This window comes from Heliangelus exortis, chromosome 3 (assembly GCF_036169615.1).
Source record: "Heliangelus exortis chromosome 3, bHelExo1.hap1, whole genome shotgun sequence".
NCBI classification, from domain to species: Eukaryota; Metazoa; Chordata; class Aves; order Apodiformes; family Trochilidae; genus Heliangelus; species Heliangelus exortis.
The window spans coordinates 80,969,329-80,984,678 of record NC_092424.1 but is presented as its reverse complement, the minus strand read 5'-3'; the positions used below and the strand labels follow the sequence as shown (position 1 = coordinate 80,984,678).

Below are 15,350 nucleotides of genomic sequence, written 5' to 3'. Positions count from 1 at the left end.
AAAAAACCATTTTAGTTGGAAATTGGGTATTTTTTGTGAGACAGCTCATCAGGTATTATATGGCAAGAACTCTTAACCCAAACTTCAGAAGAAGCTGCCAAGAGATCATGTAGAATCTCCACTCTTGGAGCAACTCAAAACCCAGCTGGACATGGCTCTGAGTAACCTGCCCTGGCAGACCCTGCTTGAGCAGGAGGATGGACTACATGATCTCCAGAGATTCCCTCCTACATCAACCACACTGTGATGGCCTGAAATGCAGAAAAAGCATTTGTAGCTTTTTTGAAGCATAATGTTTTGTCTCTGACCAATTCATCAGCAAAGGACACCTACAATTAAACAAGGGATTAAAACCCCGAAACTTTGGCTGTAACAGCATTGTCTCTATTTAAAAAACTAGGTAAGAAACCACTGAAATCTAATAGATAAAAAGGTTATAAAATTGTCTTAATTTTATATTACCTTGGGTGCAAAGCAGTGTCACCTTTGTCATGCAACTAAAACTGAACTTACCTTGACAGTACTTTCTGGCCAGGATTTCAGCATCGTAGCGATGTGTCCCCGGTCATGGATAGTAATAAAAAGACCTCTGCAAATAAAAAAAAAACCAAAATATTTCTTATAAGCAGGCAAATAAATGCTTTGTTATAAATAAAATAAATATTAACTCCATGCAAATGCGTTTATAACATACATAGATTCAGCTCAACTTTGGATGAATGAGCTCATTAAATGCCTCCATTTACAAGTCAGAGAACTTCTAACTCAGTACAGTGAAACTAGTGAGGACCTGTAAGATCAGCTTCTGAAAATTGCTAAGTTTGATCTTAAAGCTGAGCACATGATTTATTCAAATGTTTCTTAATTGTCCCAGACTACAAAACATGTTCACTATGTTACACTCATCATCAGTACCCCAGCAGTCCTAATGTTTATGGACAACAGACCAAAGTTTTAATCAATTAACAACCCCTGAAATAAGCCACAGATTACCATTACATAAAATAATTAAAGAGCATTTAGTTAGGTGTTAAGAAAAAAGTCTAACTATTCAATTAGATTAACCCTCTGACACCTACAAGGGTGGGAAATTATTTTCTCTATATGGAAACTTCTTTGATTTGAAAGTGGGTAGCCCATCCTCCAGTGCTAAGCATATTTTTAATTTGAAGGGTATTTGTATATTGACCTTTAGTTCCACCAACACAGAACAGTATAAAAAAAAGTGGCTGAAAATTCTAATTTTATTTTTTATTATAATAAGCAAAATCAATAGGGTATCTTATCCGACCCTTTAGCATTTTATTCTTCACTTATTATACTTGACATGCACCTCTACATTCAGCTCCACTCAGACTTGATTTCATTCCATTTCTCATCTACTTTCCTTGTATAATATAGTGAAGAAATTTCTCCCAATAAAGTCAATCTGTCCTGGTTTGGGCCTTTTATCCTGGCCCAGACCAGGACACAATCTCTTAAAAACCACAAAGAAAACAGTATGTAAACAAGTTATGCCAAAGATGCCTTCCTGCAACTAAACTTTGCACTAGTATACATTAAGAGTTGTCTTCTGGAATAATTCTAAAGCATTTCACCCACCTATTACAAAAATTATAAAGTAAAAATTTGAGAAGATTATTGAAGAATAATTTAAATCTAAGTCTAAAACAATAGCTCCATATTCATGTATTCCAGATTCATGGGTACATGCCTATGTCAGTCTACATAAAACTTATAATTCAGGGAAATCAGTCAGATATGACTGCAAGCATTTCAAGTAAAAAAGTTTCCTGCAGTGTTAAAACTTAGTTCCAAGATACCAAAATTAGTCCAAAAACTATGTTTAGTTTAATGATTTCATACATATTAGACTATACATAAAAATTACAATGTGATATACATTTTTATACTGAGTTTTATATTTAATTTCAAATTTAAGAGTTTTCTTCCCCTCTGATGTCAAAAATAAAAAAATGAAACTGTTCATTTGAGGGGGAGCAAAACTCTGGGTAAGAGCTGTTGCAATTAACTATAGCATTTCTTAATCTTAAAACTAATTATTCAGAAACTGACATTGCAACCTCAAGTAGTTAATTGACTAAAAACTGTCATGTTCTAAAAGAAAAATATATATATCCACTGCATAGAGGTGATGTGGACGCTCAGATTGTAACAAGAGGGGAACAAAAAAACACCATAACAATCAGTCATTTAGGGTTAGATATTTTTAACTGTTTAACTTTCATTTTACATAATTCTCCTTAAACCCAGGCATTCTCTACCCTGGCATTCACAATTCCCCTCCTGCTTCCATTCCACTTGCTCAGAACAAAGGCACCAAGCTAGATGATTACTTCTATGGGTTTTTTCTTAATAAGTAACACCTGTCAGCAGATTAATTCTTCCACCCAAGTGGAAATGACAGCCCTCAGGGCTGGGATGCTTAATATTTACAAAACTTTTCAGAAGCTGTGAAATTCACAGCCTGAAAGCACTTCCATTTGTAAGCCCACTACCTGAAAAAAAAAAAAAAAAGATGGACTTAACAGTGAAATGCAGCAAAGCAGCAAAGCAAAATATATGTGGATGCTTACTTTCTGATGTACTGTACAGTGAGTCATTTTATAAAAATGTAAAAAAGTGTCAAATCATAAAATATCAAAATTGCTTATCAAAATTGCCTCAGAGTCCATTGTGGGAGATTAATGAAAATGAAGAGTGCAGGAGCAAAGCTAACTAGAGGCATCACCCTTCTCCTTCTCCCCGCCCTCCAATTTACACCAACTTAATAGATTCCTGTTAAATGAAGCAAGATTTTGCATTGATTTTCTACAGAGCCAGAGCCCAGCCCAGTGTGGTTAAATGACCTCTTCTTTGCAATCTAGGGAGGGAGGTCTTGGGGGAATAAATTCCCCAGCAGAGGAAAATAAAGGCAGGGCGGCTGCTCCAGAAGGAATTTTGTTAGAACATTTGTAAGAACCTTTGAATAAGTATTGAGACCCTATTTCAGAAATCTGTTCAAGCAGGATCACATTCAAAAAACAATGGAAAAGAGGGGCTGATGTGTAAACAGAACCGTGTCAAAGGCATTTTCACTCCCCCTCCCTTCTCCCCTTCCTTCCATTCTTTCTGTAGATTAGTAAGACATTTCTGGACACATTGTTCTGACCGAGAAGATGCTCCTCGACTAAAGGGCACAGAATGAGAGATAAGAAAATTTTATTTTTTTACCTGTATCTGTTTTCATCATCTTTGATTTCTTTAATGAACTTTCCTCCTTTAAAGTGTCCTCTGCAAGAAGCTACGTCAGGTTGCAAGAGCAACCCCGGCTTCTAACACTACAAGACTTTTAAACTAGAAGTTACTGGGATTGAACTCATTTGCAATTCCACCTGCAGGCAACCACCAAAAGACAGCACTATGTATGTTTTCCTTTTCCATGAGGTGATGCTATGTCTAGGAAAATCACCAACTACACAAGGTTATTACAAGTGAGATAAGGAGACAAACTGACAAGGCAGTCAACTCCTTGGCTACTCAGCAGACCTTACAGTTCATTTAGGCTGGCATAAGAATCAAGAAAGGAGTAAACTGCACATTGTAAATTGGATTGAATTATATATATATTGCAGTCCAGAAATCAGAAAGAATTACTCATTTTAGTATCATGTCACATCAGTGACACACCCCCTGATCTGGTGGGTGCAGAACAAGAGACAGCCCACCTAACATAACACATTGCAGCACACGGAGAAAGAAACAAGATACAGAAGAAAAACAAAAATAAAACAAAACAAAACCTTAAAGACAAGGTTATGTAAAAATTAATCTTGAACCTGGCACAGTGGACATCCACCTGGAAGTCATCTGAGGACATAGACAGAAGGTCTCCTCATCCTCAGTCACCCTGGCCCCTCTTAGCCTTCAGGTCAGCACTGGCTTGCACCAAGCTAGCCACAGGGATCACTTATCCAGGCTTCAGGTAGCCAGAGAATACATGAAACTGCAGTGGAGGAATAATTATGGAAATAAGGAACTATGCCTCCTTTCTGCTTGTCACACCACCAGTAAGAGCAGAGTCCTGAAGAGTGAGGGAAGAAGCCACAGTGGGACATCCAGATCCACTCAATAAAGGGTGGATCTATTTTGGGTCACTGAGCTCCCTAGGCTATAGCAGATTTTACCAGTTATGTGGAGGTCATTTTACATCACATAATTTGGCTCTGTTTTGTAAGAACTCTGATCTCTGAGAACAAAGTGCACAGGATTAAATGGAGTTTTTGTTTATTATGCTTCAAGGAAATAATGTTCCACCAGCAATGTATTTGTCTATTTTATATTAAAGAACAGTTTAGAAAAATGTGTCCTAGTAACAGAACAGTCTTTTCTTTCTTCCTCTTGTAATAACAGAAGGCAATCTAACATGTCTTAGAAGACATGAAACGTTTTTTAATGAAAAAGTTCAAACTTTTCTCACAACCCTACATGTTCAAAACTGATATTTCAATTATGGACTGTACTCAGAATTGTAGTAGAGGTGACTTCATGTCCCCAGGCAGCCTAAATCAACAGGCTTACTAACATGAAAAAATCTCAGGGACCAGCTTCAGTTTATTTCTGAGCCTAGACTTTCCCAAATTACTGCATTTTACAAGAAAGAGGCAAACTACTTCCCTAGTCCCTGTTGAAATTACATCCTATTTTTATTAAGATTATAAAAAGAAGTATAATACAAACATTGCACTAGAAACTGAGTACCTATCTGTCCCCCAAAGTATGTTCTGCTCTTTTTTCAACAATAAATAATAACATTTCCCATTAAACCTGGTCAATATGGTCTTGTCCCATCATATTACATGTACTCAAACTTCTAATTTCATTCTACCTTACCAGGTTCCTTTGCATAGTAACATTCATTCCAATGCCTCTGAGGTGTAATAAATACTACTGATGGGTCGATTTATTTATTTATTTTACTTTTCCCTCTGTACAGGGACGAATGTTGTTAATTTACAAAGCACAGGTATTTCTTTAAATAAATACTGATGCTGAAATCACAGCTGTTAGCTAACCTTCATCCTGAATTCATTGGTGTTAAAGAAACCTGGGCTTTACATTTACTAAACCATTGCATACTCAAATTGTATTTAAACAGAAAAATTTGTAAGGAGGAAACCCAAGATTGAAAATATCAAAAACAAACATCAAAAATAGGACAGGAGCATTAAGAGAACAGTACATACTGTTAACACCTTACATGAGTAAGATCCAGTTCATAAAACAGAGAAGTACTACCAGCACATGAAAGACAATGGAGAGTAAGATATTAACCCAGAAAAGGCATAAAAGATTATAAATATTTCATGTTATTTCATCCCTGGCATATGGTTTCCTAAGTAGCTGATTATACATAGTTATTTTTTAGAACGAAGTGACTTGAAGTATTCTGGAAGAGAGATGCTAACATCTGCCAACTCCAGCTAGTTATACTTAAAAGAATAATAGAAGCCTCATTATAAATTTTACTGGTGACTCAAAAGCCCAATTTGGCACAGGAGTATAGGGAACTAATTAAACCAGAGAAAACAAGAGTGTTTATAATCACTGCAAATGGTAAATGTTAATGTCAAGGAGTCTGAAGAGTCAATCCCCAGCTATTGGAGCGAACCAACATTGTCTTATTTTAAGACTCCCTTATGAAAACCCTGTCTCATAGCACTATTTATCCAATGCCAGCAGCCTGCTTAGCACTCTTTCATATGCCCAAGACCATGAAAGGTGATTATCAGCCCCTGTTAGTAAGTGCAGTGCTTTAACAGTTACTACAGTGAAAAACAACATCTACATTGCACAGACAAGGAAGCTCAGGGCAATTACAAAATGGTCCGGTCTGCAACATGAATTAGCAGGAAGAGCCAAAAAGGGATTAAACTGAGAGAGACAGCAGCTGAAACCCTGGCAATTGAAAATACGACCTCAGGGGAATGAGGTTTCAGAAAAGGAAGGATGGGGTTTGGAAGAATAAGAGGCACATAATTCTAGTGACACAAAGATTAAGATGCTGTGGGATCTTTTAGTATAGATGTTAGAACATTATTTAAAAATAAAAATAATTATGATTATAGCAATTTATTTTAAAAAAATAACAATCTGTACAACTGGGGTAGGTATCTACTTAAGATTGTAATTTTTCTGGTGCAGGTCTCAACAAACTGCAGTGCTCCAGATGCTGCACATCCAGGAACAAAAGTAAATACAGTATCCACACTATGCTCAGTTCTGCCCAAGAGCTCCTACTACAATCTGTGGCTCTCCTTGTCTCTCTAATAAGGATCTTTGAAGTGCTCATGCAGGTAGCACTACTCTCAGAAGAGCTGGTTCAAGCAGCTCCATGGGCTGCAGGAATTTCCCTTTTCCAGCAATCCTGAATGACAAAATATCACAACCCAGCTGGACTGGGTGCCTTTTCAAACGTAGGTGACCAGAGACCCAACTTCAGGTGTCAGAACATCCTCACTTATACCCAGTGTGGGAAGAGGGAAGTGGGGAACCAGGGGCTGCTGTTCAGCAACCTGCAAGCTGTACCTCTCCCAATCCACCTCTGGGCAGGGGACAGATAAGAGATTGCCCCATCTGCCCTTCTGCTTCTGAAAAAAGGCTCCACAGCTTGCATATGGTGTATATTTTATAAATGGTAACACAACAGAGCATATAAGAGCTAAAAAAAAAAAAGAAAGAAAACAAGAAAAAAAAAAAAAAAAAAGGAAAAAAAAGAAAAAAGGGGAAAAAAGAAACAACAGGGGGAAAAAAAAAAAAAAAAAAAAAAAAAAAAAAAAAAAAAAAGAGAGAGAGAGAGAAAGAAGTTGCCTAAGTTGCCTATAGCATTAGAGACTGAAAGAAAAAAAAAATTGTTTTTCTCCAAGTCTGGAATCTCCCAGCTCTCTGAGAGCCTGATTCTTGCTACCAAATTGTGTAATCTCTACACTGCTACTTTAAGCATACAAAGGCTTTTGCAAAAGGAACCTTTATGTCAGCTTTCAATTTGTCAGAATGCCAGTCAGGTAAATTCAGGCTCCAGAACTGGGCAAAGACGTCAGGCCTTTGAACAATAAAAAGCAACCCAATGAAGTAATTTCTCAACTTCCTCTCATTCAACACAAAAAACATTGCACTGGTAAAATAATCTGAGTAAAACATTACAAGCTGTACAGAGAAACTTTAAAACCAATTCTGCGTGGTACATAAATCAAATGCTAATAATCCAAAGTCTCTACTTTATTTTGGAAACCACGAAGTGAAGTGCACCTCAAACTACTGCAGATTAAAATTAAGAACACTTAATAGTAAAAGCAGCACTTAGTAGACTTTTGCAGATTCTGCATTAATTATATAAAACACTCAATATTTTATATCTAGGTAACACTGGGGTTTAATTTGTGTCTCACCTCCTTTACTTTCAAAACCAAACAGCACAGCACTTCATGATCTAAATATTCAGACTTCACAATGCATCTTTTTCATACAGCAGAATAAATCCAATCCTATCTTCCTTATACCCACTTCTTAAAGCATGAATTTGTTGATTTAACTATATTCCTGAAGTATCATTCATCTAGACAATCAGCTTTTATGTATTGCTGCTTAACTACATAATGGCAATTCAAGAGGATGTGTTTGTTTGAAAAGGAAAAGGCAGGCTGAGAAATATTGTGTTTTAAGGGTCAGAGCTGTTTTCCCCCAGAAGCTACTCAAATTCTTCTGAGAGTTGCTCAATAAATAACTTAATTACTCACACTCTAGTAGACATAAATAGAACTATTTGAAGACTGTGAGTGAGAGAATGGCTTATCAGAGCCAGACCCATTCATTTTTAAGAGAAAAAATAACCCACTGCTCTGCTTCAATAGCTATCATGTTTGTATTATTTTATGCTAATATTAACTTTGTAAAGAACCATCCACAAATAACATCAACCATGTGTCTAGTAAGAAACTTGTAATTCTAATGATGTTTTAAAAAAAACTTTTAAAATGTATTTAAACTGTGAATTAGTAAAACAGCCAAGATCACTATACTTCTATTTACTTCAAAAAATTTGTGCTACCCTGGCTCACTGGACCATGGAAAATTTCCAGTAGCTGGAAAATAGCATCCTTTAAGCCACTTTTCATTGACTTTTAAAGCACCATCCATCTTCTCTCAATAACTATTAACAAGGACAAAAGTGAAGACTATTAAAAAGCCTTCTTCCAGCATATCCTCCTCAACTTCCACTGCATGAAGAAGTCACTTCTGAAAAGAGACACCGTGTTCCATTTGTAAAGCCAACCTTATCTGCTCCAAAGGACCCACTAATCTGTGTCACAGTGACAGAGCAGTTCTTAACACAAGGAGCTGCAGTGCTAAGAGGTAAGAAGCCAGAAGTCAGGCCAGCTGATGGGAAAGCTGTCTGGGTTAAAGGAGTCACACAAGATTTTGGCCAGGGAGCATCCAGGGACAGATCAGAGCTGTTTCACCCAGCTGTTTCACCCATAAACTGTCTGTTTATGGCATCCCTGAGACCTTCATTCTGAGGGCTGCCACTGCTGGAGATCACTGAAAGCTTGAATCAAGCTTGAATGCATTTTACCAACGTCCTGGTTTGGGCCAGGATAAAGGTGATTTTCTGTCTTGTACTTTTGCTTTCAGCTAAGTCTCTTGTAAGTAGTTGCACTTGCTGAAATTAACAGCAAGTTTCTCAGACAGTGTGTGCTTCTAGGACTGATAACACTCCATGTTTATAGTTACTGCTAGAGACTGGTGTGCAGAGCCAAGGACACTGCTCAGCTCTGAGGAAAACTTTTACCCTCCAGAAGGAGGAAAGAGGTCCCACCTGCATCCCTCCTTTGGGGAGGAACGGACAAGATAGATGCCAGAATTGACCAAACAGAGTATTCCATCCCATATACATCATCCTCAGTATAAATTTGAGGCATCACGAGGGCCAAGCCACGCTTCCAGCTTCCAGCTGCCTGCCCTTTCCTGCTTCCCTTCCTTCACCTGGCATCCTGGAAGGATCCCATCTGTTCGTCTGCCTGTGGTCCTGATCCGTGCCAGCCCATATCTGTGTGTTCCTGCCTCCAGTTCCCAACTGCTGCTGACTCCAGGAGTCCAGCCTGGACTTTCCCAGAGCTGCCCTGCAGCCTCGGTGGTGACGTGAGAGTTACTGGGGGGAGGTGGGGGGAGGAATGTGGTATCCATTTTCTTGTATATTTGTATATATTTAGTAATTTTTCCTATTTATCATTACAGTTTCATTAAAGTTGTGTAGTTTAGTTTCCAACCCATAAGTCTCTCTCCCTTATTCTCTCTCCTTTCATTATCAGGGAGGAGAGAGAGATTAATAGAGAGCTTCTGTTACTCGGCTTAATTGCTGGGCCAGTGTTAAACCGTGACAACCAACCACTCATCAAATGACTGAGGTTAAGACTATGCTCAAGAAGAATCTCGTTTCAGTGTGTGCAGTGGAGTATTTTTACATTTTATGTGAAGTGGCAAAAGTGAAAACAGAAGTAGGAACATTGCTTGCAGCAAATGGAAATAGGGCAGAGTTGAAATCTTTATAAATATGCTATTTACTTGGCAATCACGAATTCCCCATGCTCAGAACTTTAGTTATTTGTGAATAAACCATTAATTAACTGAACAGAAACCAAACTGTGTTTTGCATTTTTGTTTCCAGAAGCAAACATCTACATGTGGTACTGGTTTTCCTACATGTGGTTTAATCACTTAATACTCATTAACAGAAGAAAGTCCTTATAAAAAGCAGAACTGACTTTCCATGCCACCATTTAACTCAGAGAGCAGTGGTCAGGATGACAGACACCTGACTAACCTTTCTCCACCCACCTGCAAATTACACTACATTAATGCTACTCTATGATAGATTCACTAAAGTTATTATGATGTGGTCTTTTTATGTTTAAGTTTAGCATAATTCACTTTGCTGACACTTATTTTTAACAGTGCACAAAAGAAAACAGTTGCTATAAACTATAAAAAGCTATGAAGCTGTAAAACCTTGCTAAAATGGGCAGAAATACCAGGCAAGGAAAAAAATGGTTCATTTCTATGCCAAAATTTTTGCCTCTTGCCTTTTCCAGAAGACTTATATCAGCAGGGGCATATGGCTGTCTTAAAAGCAGTGTATAAAAACTACCCAGACTGAAAGCATCTATCCATAGATACATTCAAGCAAGATATATTCAAACACACAAGCAGTCCCATTGCTATGTTCTCAAAGGCTGAAAGTCTTTGACTCCTCTTTCAATCTTTCATTTTAAGGCCTGACTATTTGCTATATGTATTTAGAAAGCTTCCAGACAAAGACAGAAAACAATGATGTTATCATAGCCAAGCTACTGAAAAGTTAAGAGTGATTTTGCTGGGGTTCTTCCTTCCACTTTTGAGCTTCAAATATGATTTCCTGAAAACCCATTTGTTTATTACGTTTTTTAAAAAATCTACCATATTTTGTATTGCAAATGCAACAATGAGATAATGTTGGATTGGTGAGTAATGAGAGCATTTTAAACAGAGAAGCTGCTGAATGTGTAAGCAGGGGATCTGGTGGTGCTGAAGAACGTGCAGCAAATGTACAGAAAATGACAGCTGGAGAAATTCCAATGTAAGCACATCCCTAAAGGAAAACATTTTCTGGACATGGTCTGGGATATATACAGAATGAGCTAATAAACCATTGTAATGTTTCCAAATCACTGGTATCTCATCTGAAAAACTAATGGTACCTCATTTTGCAACATCAGGAGATAGCAATGGCAATTGCTGGGGACTTGGAAAACACTCTGCACAGAGGCAGAGAGCAGGATTCCTCTGTCTCTGAGATGATCTTAATGTAAACAAAACCCGATACTAAATCCTTATCAGTTACCTGTAATGGTTCATTGCAACATGCTCGTGATGCCTATGCATACATCCCTCATGCTGGTGATACTTATTTGCAAATACATGCACTAACAGCATTTCTTTTTTATCCCATTGACAGCTAAACTATTTCTTTTCCATACCATAGCCCTAGAAGGGGAGAAAAAGGCACACACTTTTTTCTTAGTACTTCTCAAGCAATTAATTGCAAGTTTAGTAAGCACATGCAAGGGCAAGAGCATTGCCTTTAAGTGTGGACACTTCCCATCTCTAAGAACAGCTAGCAGCCACAGAAATGGATCTTCTTCCTTTAAGTACTTCTCCATCTGTAAATGTACCCTACTAAGCAATTCCTGCAGTATTTACCCTGGGGGAGCGTTACCCTCCCTGTGTGGGTTTCAGAATAGCCACTTTCATAAGAACTGAGAGACTGCCATCCAAAATGCCAAAACAACTCTGTAACTCCTTGGCAACAGCAAGTTCAACATAAATGTTAAATAGCTATTAGCACTGGTGCCCAGTATAGAAGCATTCAGCAAAGGAGTCACAGCTGCTGCTTAAGTTGAGAATCATCAGCTGACTCCAGTTGTGTAATGAACACTTATTGATAGAGAGCTCTTTCATTTTAATGACTTTATGACAGCCATGGAATTGCTGTCCCCCTTCTTTGATAAAATGGAGTCCCCTGGCTGTCTCAGTGCACCACAAGATAACATGAGTCTTCCAAAAAGACCTTTTTAATTGTCAAGCTAAAAGCTTGACACTTAAGGCGTGCACATCAGGCTCAATAAATAAGTTGTGGCTTCTCTTCCCTTCCTAAGGTCTATTCCAAAACAAGACCATTTATTCTTCATGGATAAAGTAGTTTCTAACTTTATTTATTATTTATTTCTGACTGTATTAGGCTGCACTGAAAGATGTTCCTCATCTCCTGCAGCGTATCAGTTGCATCACTCTAGACTAAAGATGCCCATAGAGTAAATTAACATGTGTCATAGACAGTGATGTGGTGGCCAAAGTTCTGGAGCAAAATATGGGGCAACTGAGACTAGCAGAAGACATATTTATTAATACTAAGCATACTCCTAAAGATTAAATTTACCCGTTCTTTACCTGGAAGCCATTCCAGATGATGGAAGTTTGAGACACTTTGGTGAGAAAGCAACATCAATATACTGAAGATCATTAACATACTGTTCAGGACTGCAAGACAAGGTGTTTGGGTCTTGAAATCAAAATTATCATTGGCTTTATGCTGGAGCCACCAGTACCAGTGCTGTGTTTTGTTTTCCTTTGAGCACTGTCTTAAAGCATCTGACACTACTAGGATCATCCTACAGAGATATTCACACTCTCTGTATAGGAGAATCTGAAAATTCAAGCTGCTGTTCCAAAGGTTTATGAGACACCTGAAAAAATCTTGGACCATCCTGTTTTTCCATGGGGCACCCAAGCTGTCAGTTGTCTGCATCATCTTAGATGCAAACTACTGTCCACTGCAGGCTACAATTTAATGGTTGTCCAAAGCCCCTCAATCCAGAAGGGAGGCAAATATTTCATTTTCAAAAGAGGTAAAGATGAAGGCACATCCATTTGCAAATGTTGTGTGGGATTTGACAGTCTGTCTGTGAAAAGGTGTTAAACTAAGGAAAGTTATGGTTTTCTACTGAAGCAAGTGGCATTTAGAAGTTTTGCTTTGGGGTGAAAATAATATTGACAACTGGGGAACTGTCAAGTAAAGAGGGTGAAAGAGGCTATTTCTGAGGTGATAATTTTGGTAGATAAAAAGTGTTTGAATAGAGTACAACAGAGCCACAGAGTAGACCTCTCCCCTGCTGTATAAACTGATACTTTAGTGTTGCTCATAAGTCTTTGGCCAAGTTGAGGTGTACAAACTAAATAAAATCTCTGTCATTAAAGTACATTTCATTAAGGAATGTACTAGTTTTGGAAATCTAGAAGCTAGCAACCTGAAGGCATATTGTGGGCTGGCAGAGTCAGAATCTCACTAAAAGTTCAGGGAAAAAGGAAGACATGAAGAGTGAAAAGGTATTGTTACAAATCCTAACTACATAAACCTATAACTTGCCAAAAGAGTACTGCTGTTTTTAGAAGACAATGATATTGTTTGTTTTTGAAAAGGATATAGCCTAACTTATATGTGGCATTAGCACTAGAGAGAAAATACTAGTTAAAGACATTTAACTTGGGATCATGTACTTTCTCTCCAGTCTACTGCACACAGATCCACATGATGACTTTTTCAACAAACCAAATAAGAAGGGTCTAATAAACACTGCATTAGAAACACATTCTGTCCTTCCCTGTTGTGAAAAGCATCAGTAAGAAACATCTTCCTTTCAGAAGACTGTCCCAGTAGGATGCATACTGAGGAAGATCATTAACATCAACTCTCAAAAGCCACTGAGGTCTAAGTTCCCATTGGCCCAGAGTATACGTGCCCTTGACAAGATAAATTTGGGTCCTCCAAATCTATGGAAGAAGGAGAGCTTTCAGTTCTTATCTCATGCAAGAGATGGTGGAAAAAAGTAGGAAAGTACAAGCCAAATGAGGACAGAGATCTGCAAATATCTAGGATGGCGTGAAGGAAGCGAAGAAGAAGAAAACAGTTATGGTCCATACAATAATTTTGGCATTCTTGCACACAAACCAGCAAGGATGGTGCTGTAGAGAAGAGCCCTGAGGCTTGCCAGCAGTCTTCCACAGAAGCCTCTGCTAAGAGGAGAAAGAATATGGCCAAACACTGACTGCTGCCAAACATCTTGAGAGAGTCATGTTTTGTGTAGGGATGGCCTCAGTTCCTCACACTCACAGCCCAGATGTACTACCTCCAGGAAAAAAAAAATATAAACAGAGCAATGCACCATCAAGAGGTAAGAACTCAGGTTTGAAAGCCAGAAATCCCATGCTTGTGATGTGTTTTAAGGACAAAGGTGCTTTTATGATCAGGATGAAAAGTCCCTGGAATATTACCTGTGAAAGAAATAATTTGTGCAGCTCATGAGAGTAGGAATATACTAAAAATAGGTAAAATCACACAAGACTATATGAAAGAATAGCTCAAAGCCCGACTTCCATAAATATCATTCTTCCATTACTGCTGTAAGTTACACCTACATTCAAGCACCAAGTACACACAAAAAATGGAAGCCACATGGAAGCCACTGTGTTTCATAATGTTAGGTCAAGACTAGATATTCTCAGTTTAGGATAGGATAATAATTAGTGATATTCCAATATGCAAGCTAAATAAAAAAGAAAAATTTACAGCCAAAAATTTTTGCCAAAATATTACCAAAAACCATGATTTTAATAGAGCTCAAGGGAGACCAGGTGACTACATATGTATAACCAAAAGAATATCCTAAGGTTTTCAAAATCAAGACAACTTTTTTCTATTCAACTATTTCTTGGAAGGAGAAACTGTCTTAACATCTACAGAGCACTCCAAGACCAAAATAAGGTCATCTGACATCTTCTGTGCAAGCCTCCCACACCTTGATGAATGTAACATAGCAGATCAGAATCTTGCCAGACAGGAGATTTACTGGGTGTTGGGAGATGTCATGGCACTTGAAATCAATGGAAATGCTATCAAAAAAACATGAGGAAAAGCTGCCTGGAAAGTGTCAGCTGTTGTCATCTTCACAAGAGACAGAAGTGAACATTGCAAACTAAAATATAATCCAGAAGTACTTGGTGGGCAGCTGCAACTGCACTTATCATCAGGTTTCTGAAGTCAATAATAAAAGATTGCCTAAAATTAGAAGAAATGCTGCAACTGTGCTAATTCTCTGTTGTACTATTAGAGAACTTGCCCCCTGAGCCATGTTGTTCATAAGCACAAATGGCACCAGTGCCTGCTGGGGAATGGAACTCCAACAGGTTATGTTCAAAGAAGCATTTTGCTCTACTTTGTCTTTATTGGAACACATTTTGATTTCAGAAACTGCCCTAACAATCAAGCCCTTTCAAGAAACTCCTTTAAAAATACAGAGACTTTACTTTTTCACTTCCAGATTGAAATTATGCATAGTTTTCAGACAAAAAAATCCTAGGAAAAATAACTCTGAAGCTACTGCTTTGTTATCTCTTTTACTATAATTTTATATTACAAAATAATTAGTTTTAACTAAATGTGAATACAAAGACAATTATCCATAGTAACAATCAGACTAATAAAGTCTCTGTTTATATATATGTATATATATGCATGCATGTTTCACCTGGGAAAAAACATCCAGATGTACTGAAAAATTCTAAGAAGGCAGTTATACTGATTAGTATCCAGACCTTCTGGTCTCAATCAAGAAAATAAAATGTATCTGTGGGTGAGACAGGCAAAAGAACCACCAGGAACTGAACTTTCTTGGTTCATGTGATCCAGGAATGCTTGACAA

At 37.8% G+C, this 15,350-nt stretch overlaps 1 protein-coding gene across 3 annotated transcripts in view; it reads right to left on the bottom strand.

Annotated features, from left to right (window-relative positions):
* ME1 (malic enzyme 1) overlaps positions 1–15,350 on the bottom strand; it is a 158,146-nt gene that overhangs the window by 92,868 nt on the left and 49,928 nt on the right. For all 3 annotated transcript variants that reach the window (XR_011725359.1, XM_071741458.1, XM_071741459.1), the window contains exon 4: positions 514–589. Coding sequence is in view for 2 of the 3 variants with exons in the window: in XM_071741458.1 (XP_071597559.1) it covers positions 514–589 (76 nt within the window). In the remaining variant the exon portion in view is untranslated. The remainder of the gene's footprint in view (positions 1–513; positions 590–15,350) is intronic.